The sequence below is a fragment of the Elaeis guineensis genome, chromosome 2, assembly GCF_000442705.2.
Source record: "Elaeis guineensis isolate ETL-2024a chromosome 2, EG11, whole genome shotgun sequence".
Classification (NCBI taxonomy): Eukaryota; Viridiplantae; Streptophyta; class Magnoliopsida; order Arecales; family Arecaceae; genus Elaeis; species Elaeis guineensis.
Window position 1 is genome coordinate 45,559,139 of NC_025994.2, and position 8,830 is coordinate 45,567,968.

The 8,830-nt window shown below is 41.3% G+C and overlaps 1 protein-coding gene across 4 annotated transcripts in view; it reads right to left on the reverse strand.

Moving 5' to 3' along the window:
• Nucleotides 1-8,211, reverse strand: part of LOC105033532 (D-lactate dehydrogenase [cytochrome], mitochondrial) — a 146,275-nt gene extending 138,064 nt beyond the window's left edge. For 2 of the 4 annotated variants that reach the window (XM_010908393.4, XM_010908394.4), the window contains exons 1-3: nucleotides 7,839-8,210; nucleotides 7,664-7,757; nucleotides 4,969-5,069 (exon numbers count right to left, since the gene is read on the reverse strand). In XM_010908393.4, coding sequence (XP_010906695.1) covers nucleotides 4,969-5,069; nucleotides 7,664-7,757; nucleotides 7,839-8,083 — 440 coding nt within the window. In that variant the 5' untranslated portion in view covers nucleotides 8,084-8,210. Of the gene's footprint in view, nucleotides 1-4,968; nucleotides 5,070-7,663; nucleotides 7,758-7,838 lie in introns of all 4 variants that reach the window. The other 2 variants (XM_073251755.1, XM_010908392.4) reach the window with 2 other exon arrangements.
• Nucleotides 8,212-8,830: the final 619 nt, after the last annotated feature.

The following is an 8,830-nucleotide window of genomic DNA, read 5'->3' on the forward strand; positions in this document are numbered from 1 at the left end:
CCCTCGTCTCCGACCTCGCCGACCTCCTCGCCATCCGACTCCAACAGACCGAGGTTGAGATCAAAAAAGCGATTCCTGACCTTCTCCTTGAAATCCTTGACCCCCTGCTCATACGAGAGCGAGCCGAACTTCGCCTTCATATCCCAAAATTTGGCCGAAGAGCAAAAGGCTTCGATCACGGCGACCTTGGTGGCCTTCATCCTCATACATTTTCTTCTCGGCTGATATCCGAGCTCCAGCATCGGCTCGAGACTTGAAAAGCTCGAACTCCAGTCGCTTCAATTCTTCCTTCAGCGACTTGTTCTCCTCCTCGGCTTTCAACTTGGAGAGGTGGGTGTCGTTCGCCCTTTGGTTAGCCTGGCTGGCCTTTTCCTCGACTTCCCTGGAGATACATTAAGCTTCGCGCATCGCCTCCACGAAGTGATCTACGTGGTGGGCGAGCTAAAAAAAAGGGAGAGAGAGAAATGTTAGCACAAAAATTATAAGGTCGAAAAAAATCGAGGAATGGTAGGAGGTCGTTACTCACCCGAAGTACGGAGTCGTACAAGTCATGGACTCAGAAAGCGCCTCCGTCGGCATTGAAGGCTTCTACGTCAGTCGGTAGAAGAATCGACCGAACTAAAGACCAACCAACCCGATAATCGCTGACACCCTTTCTAGTGTCTTGGGCTTCGACTTTCGATGGAGCCCCCATCGAAGGAGATACCTCGGCCGATAGGTCAATCGGACAAGAAGACATGCGCACCGAAATCTGAGTATCCGAACTTCGCTGCAACGAGGATGTAGAAGGTCGGGGGACAGCTCCCCCAGGTGCCATAGATTGAAGCGGCGCCACCACCTTTAATGGCACTGAGGACTCCTTCCTCGGGGCACTGCTCGATCCCGAGAAATCCCCTGCTGTGGGCTAGGCAAGGATGGCCTCAACTCGATCGCGTTTGGGAGCAGGGGCTGCAACTGCCATCCTCTTCTTGAAAGCCCGACGAACAGCCTCCAGATCTTCGACATTCATTGCTGCATGGAAGACGAGGTAAGTCAAAATGGAAAGAAGCGCCAAACCAAGGAAGAAGAACAAGATGCTTACATTTAGGGTCGGCCGAACTCAACCCAACCTTAAATAAATTCTCCTCGATAAGGAGCTTGGTCAATGGGGGAGAGTATAATCGAAGATCTGCTCCAATACCTCCTCAACATCCAACAAAGTTGGAGCTCTAACCGCTGACCTATGACATCTACCCCACGACATGCTGAAGTCTCAGGGTTGCTCGATCGAGATGAAAAAGAAATGCTCCTTCCAATTGTGCATCGAGGAAGGAGCACTTCAGAAGAGATGACGTCCCCACTGAGGAGAGGCATACCACCACCCAACCTCTGTAGAGTGCTCCTTCAGTGTGAAGCAAGCCCGAAAGAGGCGGGAGATCGGTTCGACCCCGAGGAAAAGGCAATGGGCAAAGAAACCTAAGATTTGACGCCCAAAGTTTGACACTATGCTATAAAAGCTTATTTTATATAAATTAAGAAAATCTATGACAAGAAAATGAAAGGACAGCCGAAGACCGACCTTCAGGAATTCCTCGTAAAGGTCTACTCGACCCTAACGAGGAAGAGCTATCCACCCCCCGAAAATAGCGACCTCCAACCTGAACTCAGCTAGGACTTGATATTTCAACCTGATAATCTCCAAGTCCTCAAGAGTGAGGATGGAGTTTACTCTAAATGGACCGAAATCCGAAACTTCGGATCTACCCAAAGAATAAGCTACATCGAACCCGAGGTCCGCATCCCTAACATCATCGGCCGAACTCCAGGTGGAGGGTAACGAACTTGATGTGCTCATGCCGAGGAGACAGGAAACTGACCTAAGAAGTGACGCAGCCGAGCAATCAAAGGACGAGGAATGACTGTAGCTCGATTTTAACCAAGCAATGGGGTGAAGTCTCCAAGTGCCAAAGCTCCCCCTTCTGAATAGTGGAAGTAATGAAAATGAAGTTACCGTGCCTTATTTATAAAAGATCGGGACGGCTCTGATCCACTGACGATTTACCTCCCCTAACCGATGTTCGACAAGTGGCCGCCTATGATTGGTCAGGACATGGCTCCTACGGATCCAAAGAATCAACAGTCCAAATTCGAAGATGGTTCATCTCAGGTAGCCGATCATCAACACATCAACAGAGGACAGCTCGACGAGATCAGCCTCAACCTTGGACTGGTACTCTCTTCGGCCGACCCATCTAAAGTTCAGCATCTAGAGTGGGGGGGCATCTGTTATGGATCTGTACCTCAACCTTGGCTGTGACATCCTCGGCTCTGGTCGAGCTATAGAAGATGCATGCCGACAGATATATAGATATGATAGAGATGAAGGCCACCGGACGCACCTGGTCAACAGTGTTCCTTGACTCCTCGGCTTCGAACCATCTATTTTAGATCGTCCTCCGCCGATCTACTCCAGATTGCCTGAGACCAACATGCACCCTATAGCCTCCATGATACCGACAGTGGACAACCTACTATAGCTCGCACATTGCCGACCTATCTCAGCTAACTTAAGATTGAATGCCTGGTCCACGAACTCCAGAATCTCGACACAAGACAACCTATTATAGCTCGTCCCTGGCCGAGTTGAACTCGTCAGATCCGTCTCTCCTTCAAATTGAAAAAATCCAAATAGAGTGGAATTCTTCCACGATCGAGTCTTCTGTAAAAGAAAAATATCTTATCCGAATCAATCTGTGCGACAAATCCGAAAATTATCAGAACTCCGAGATGGATACGACTCCAACTCCTCTCCTATAAATAAAGACTCCGAGATCCTCCAAGGTATGCAATCGACTCCTCGCTCTCTCTTCTCATTGTTCTCCATCTCCTAACTTGAGCATCGGAGGGTCTTCACCAGAGAACACCCCTGGTGAGGACTTTTTTGCAAGTGTTCGGGCGAAGCTCCGGCAGTGGTTTCACCTCGACCACATATACCTCAGTGGCCGACCTCAGACAGAAAGATCAGGAGCAACAATATTAAATAAGGCTTGGCATGCAAGGCTAACCTCAAAAAGGCTTATGATTCTAAGCCTATGTAATATATTTAACAAGACGAACATTGTGAGAGATGGAATTTTTAAATGAATTGTTTATAAGAAAACCTTTCCTATTTCAAGGGTTGACTTAGTGCATTATAAACTAAAAATATAAAAGATTATTAAAAAAGTAGATATTCAATATGAGCGAGGTTTGTTTGCTTTCTTTTATAAAATTCTTCTTGCTACTTTCTATTTTATATAACTTTTTGTTTAAATCACTCGAAAAATTGTCAAGTTCTCTTTATTGAGGGGAAAAAAAACCCATTTTGCACATTGATCAAGTATTGCTTGAAGTCAGCCAAGACTCAATTGACAAAGATTTTACCATGAAACTTAAGAACTGTGGAATGTCTTGCTAGAATAAAAAAGGGCTTACTAATAGTAGAGAACTGAGAAAGACAATAAAGAGAATAAAAACATGATATGCGCTCTCCTACAGGATAGGGATAATTTGCAAATAAGATATGCAAACATAAATTACATGATATGGTCCTCTTGTACAAGATATGATTTTTTTTTTTTTTGGTGGGGGGGGCGCAGATAGTACATAGACATGTAAAATCAAAGTACAACACATCATTATTGCTATCTATGGTGTTGTCAATATGCTCCAAACTATAACCTGTACATCAAAAGAACTGTTAGCATTTGTAAAAAGAAAAAAAAAATGTTAGCATTTGTTCTTTTTCCTCGTCCTTAGACATTCATAAACAATCAAAAGTAGTGTCATAACACAAATAAGCGGAAGTAGTATAACAGGCAATCATTAAAGTCAATTGATTGCCATTTGAGGAACTTGAATAATGTCATACAACAGACAAGCCGAAGATGTATAACAAGCAGTCCTTTAAAAATCAATTGGTTGCCATGCAAGAAATTTGAACAAATGGAACCACAAAATGTGTTTGTTATTAACTATGACTTTTTGAAATTGCATTATAGAAGTCAATAGAGTATGTTAATTACCTTAAGTTTGAGAAAATAAGATTTACTAATGCAATTAAAATGCCTTTTTCCATTTCATAAGTCAACAAAGTGCAACACATATAATTATTGATATGACAACTGAAGGAAATATGTTTTTAGTGTGTATCTATCCGTCTAATTTTCCATATTTCACTTTGCATAAAACCAAATTTAATCATTAAATCATAACCTAATCAAAATGTGTAACTAAATCTCAAGCACACTATGTTTACTTTTATGATCGACATTAAAGTTATTGGATGGAAGAAGGAATCCATCATGTTCTGATCAAATGGAATCATCAACTCTATAAGAAAAGACTTCAACAGATGCATACAACTGAACTCAAAGAATGTGAAACAAATGACTGTTTTCAGGAGAAAATCCACTTACATTATCTTGATTCAGGAAATTTCTCGTTTTATATTTCATGTCCATAAAGCTTTTGAACATGATCAATCACTTCTCTTAGATAACAAAAGCAGCTAGTTCAATTTAAAGATGACTGATTTTGCAATGCCTTGAGTATTATACACTTTACAAGCTGCTGCAACAATTTCCTTTGTCCTTAAATATATTAGAACTTTTGCTATGCAGTTCACTTAAAGATGCAGTTCCTTTTTTATATAGAATAGTTCCTTTTAAACCTGTATCCAGATATAGAAGAACATAGAAGAGAGAGAGAGATGCAAGAAGAGTCACCTTTGGAAAGCCAATCATACTTTAAGACATATGGCCATGCAGAGAACAAATATCACATTAAGTAATCATACATTAAAAACTACAGCACATATAGTTAAAAAGTGGAACTAAGTTTTACAAATCATCGCCTTCATCACAAACAACCAATACGAAAGACTAAATAAATTCCATTATGTTGAACAAGGGGAGCAATAATACGAGTAAATGAAAGCAAGAAATGCACCTTGGATAGACAACTATATCAGGAACATTTACAGCTGTATGGAAGCTGTTTTGTGGCTTCCCGTGGTAGAATCTCTCATCATAGTCCAGTGTCATGTTACCCTGTCAAATGATCCCAGTAAAGAAAGTTAATCATCTTTTATTCAAATTTATAGATTATTTTCCTAATTTTCAATAATATGATGATTTCAAAGTTTAAATTTTACTTATATTTTCTTCTGAATTTGGCTTTTCTCTTAAGGATCTCTTGAAAAGTTAATATCTCTTAGGATATGGTGGATGTTCAAGGAAGACCATTTCCATAAGATACATCCTTAGAGCCATGGACCTCCTTGCCTCTCTTTATGAAGGAGCATGACCTTTACAAGAGAGAGATATATAGAGAAATAATTATTATTTAAGAGGACTCATGTAGGATATGTGTTAATTATATCAGAAAATGGTAAATAGATAAACAAAAGCACGAAACAAATACTAAATAGATAACGTAAAAAAGTTAGGAATGGCCTAGGTTATGAAGGTGCATCTATGACATTGTTCTTTCAATCAAGGTATACTGGACCTGTACAAGGGCTCATACCAGCCAGCAACTGGTTGATATGCTATGGGTATGTGCTGTACCATGGCGAAGCATACCGGAATAGAAAGAGGGAGGGTGGGAGGGAGAAGGAGAGGGAAGAAGAGGGAGGGAGAGGAAGAGGGGGAGGGAGCGGGGGAGAGAGAGGGACATAAAGCAATAGAAAGAGAGGTTAAGGAGCTTCCAACCATCGATAGGGAACTTTGGGATCTTCGAATCTGGCAACAGCACGGAGAGAGGGAGAGAGAGGTGAGAAAGATCCACCTTTAAGGAAGACTGTCATCATCATTGTACAATGTCATCATCGACTTGATACAAGGAGTTTCAAACAGAGAAGCTTGGGGCTTTGAAGGGCCACCTCCTATAACCCAAACCAACCAACTGAACCATGCTGGTAATTTACTAGTCCACTATGGGCTCCCCAAACTAGCCGATTCAGCACGATTTGGATAAACTTGCTTTCAATAGTTGGATCCCCATATGGCACAAAGAGTTATTGTGCCCTTGTACTCATGAAATACAATCATACCCACCTCCAAATGACCTTGCATACATGAAGAAAAGAGGGTGTACTTTGAACTAGCAACCTCTACTGGGGATATCAATCAATTTAAGCAACTCGAGCTTGGTTATCTCAGCTTGAATCAACTTTAACTCAAACATATGTTACTTAAGCTAGGACCTTGTTTATGGGCTCAAAAGGAAAAATGCCAATATATTGGAGCTAATCTGGTTCCATCATGTTTGACTCATTGGGGCTCAAAATCAATAAAGCATATTATAATACATATTAGTCAACAGACAGTAAACTTTGGATCTAGTTCAACAGTTGACCTTCATTTCAGTTAGTAATATTATCAAGCATTGTATTAGCCTTGGAATGAGCCTGACTGAACCTTAAATTGAGCTCCAAACAACCTTGAAGCAAGTTCAATCAAGCTTGAATTGTTTTCAACTCAATAAATGTTGTTGGGGCACTCCAATATGCTCCAGTTTGAGTTATTTCAAAATTAAGCTTGAAATAGGCTTGAGCAAATAACAAATGAACCAAGCTTGTTCTCAATTTTCAAGCTAAAAATTGATCGCAAATTACACTCAATCAGACCTAAGCTCAGCTCAATTACACCCCTAGCCTCTAGTCATTCCAGAAACTCCTAAAAATATGCAAAAAAGTGGAAGAGAAAAAGGTTCATTATTTCTGGGTTCTTTGTACACAGAACCATAACATATAAAGGAAAATAAAGCAGACTGTTTAAGCCCTTGAGAGAGGCATTCCAGTATATGGAACAACATATAACATGTATCCATTGTATACCAGCATCCATTTCGTCCCAGAAGGCAACAAAATTAAAAGAAAATAACAACCATTGATAACTCCATTTGATTCCTACAGTCAAACGCCTCTTTTAAAACTTCCAAAATAAATAATATTTTCAAAATGGAGAGAGATGCATGGAGCGATGCATTTAAGGCACCCCTGAGAGAACAAGATGTGGGAGGGAATACTCCTATAGACTTATGATCCCCTACTTTTAAGATTCTGTTCTATTTGTTTCCTTCGTATTTGTTCTAGGTTGGTTCACATTCACCATGGAGCTATCTTATCAAACTGCACCACAAAGCAGCCATGATGAGTTTCACTATACCTTTGGGAGTAACCCGCCGCCCTTCTATTTGCATTAACACATGGCAGACCAGGTAACATGTAACTTAGGACTAGTTTGGTACCATTGTTGTTTTTGTGCTTTTGTTTCTAGAAATAAGTAAAATACCACATGGAGATTTCCATTGAAAATAGCATTTGCACGAAACCCCGGCTATTCTTGCTTCTATTTTCACTCCTTTAGAAAGCAAAAGTCTTTGCTACCAGAAGATCTAAAGACACCAAAAAAAAACAAACATGGTTATTTGTTGGTCAGTCTAGTCCATTTTTCTTCTTGGATTTTGGAAAACAGAAATAGAAAACCGAAGCAACACCAAAGGAGCCTTCAAATTTTTTAATTTATGCAGAAAATGAGAGCAAAAGTTACTAAGAGAAGCAACAACTATCCAAAGAAAGCAAACCAATAATCTCCAATGGACAAACCATAAAGAATGGAAAAGAAATTCCTTATTTTACCTGTAAGAAAGATCTCAGCTCTTCAATGAGTTCTTTCGGGAGCTCCTTGCGAGAACCTTGTACCACTAGCTCGGTGCTCTCCTTCCCTCCAATTCTGAAACCGTCACGGATAAACCATCACGACATACATTAATGAACAAAACGAGCAAGTAGAGAGGATTTAAGGATGTGAGACCGGTGATCGAGGGCAGGATCGCAGAAGGATGGATGGGGGCGGAGATCAAAGGCGAGGGCTCCGGCGGAAGCGGCGGCGACGGCAAGAGGGATTAGCGAGCGGGTCCACGAGAGGAGGCGCTCCTTGGCGTCGCATCTGGGAGCGAGGGCAGTGATGGCGGGTGAAGCAGAGGCGGAGGTGCGGGCGGCTCCGTGGAGGAAAGGCCTGGAGGCGAAGCGAGAGAGCCAAGCGGAGAGGAAGCCCATGGTCGATGAGAAGGGGATGGAACTTGGGAGAGCTCAGAGCTTCGTTGTTTTGGTTGGTCTTATCGCCGTCTGCGAGACGACTGCGGCTACTGCGATTGTTATTCCCCCAACCATAACTGCGATTGTTATTCCCCCAACCAGACAGCCAGGAGGCAGCCCACATGCGCTCGCATGCCTTCTTTTCTTTTTTTCTTTTTTCTTTTTTCTTTTTTCTTTTTCTTTTTTTTTTTTTTTTTTTTTGTTCTCGTACGTTCCGCGCGCCTTTGTGCCTCCAATGGCTGGTTCCTGTGAACCTTTGTGCCCCTGTTAGCGTTGAATGTTTTTATTTTGGATTTATGTTTTGCTCCGAGCTTAAAAATGACCTACGAATGGCAATGATTTCTGTTACGTTGAGAAGGTTTCTTTTAGTTCCGCATCAACTACACTTAACGTGAGATATTTTTTAAAAAATAAAATTATAAGATTCTAAATGATCGAAATTTATTAAAATCTAAAGATGATCACGAATCATAAGTCAACTATTTGAACTATTTAACTTCTTGATCCATGACCACAACATTGACGCCATCTACGAGGGAGTTGTATTGTGGTGTAGAGAGGACTTCTTTAATCTCACATTTGTGGAGGGACTGTATTGTGGTATAAAAAGGACTTCTTTAGTCCCACATCGGTTATGAGGCTAGGAGGCTATGTTGTGGTGTAAAAAAGACTTTTTTGATCTCACATCGATTATGAGTCAAGAGGAAA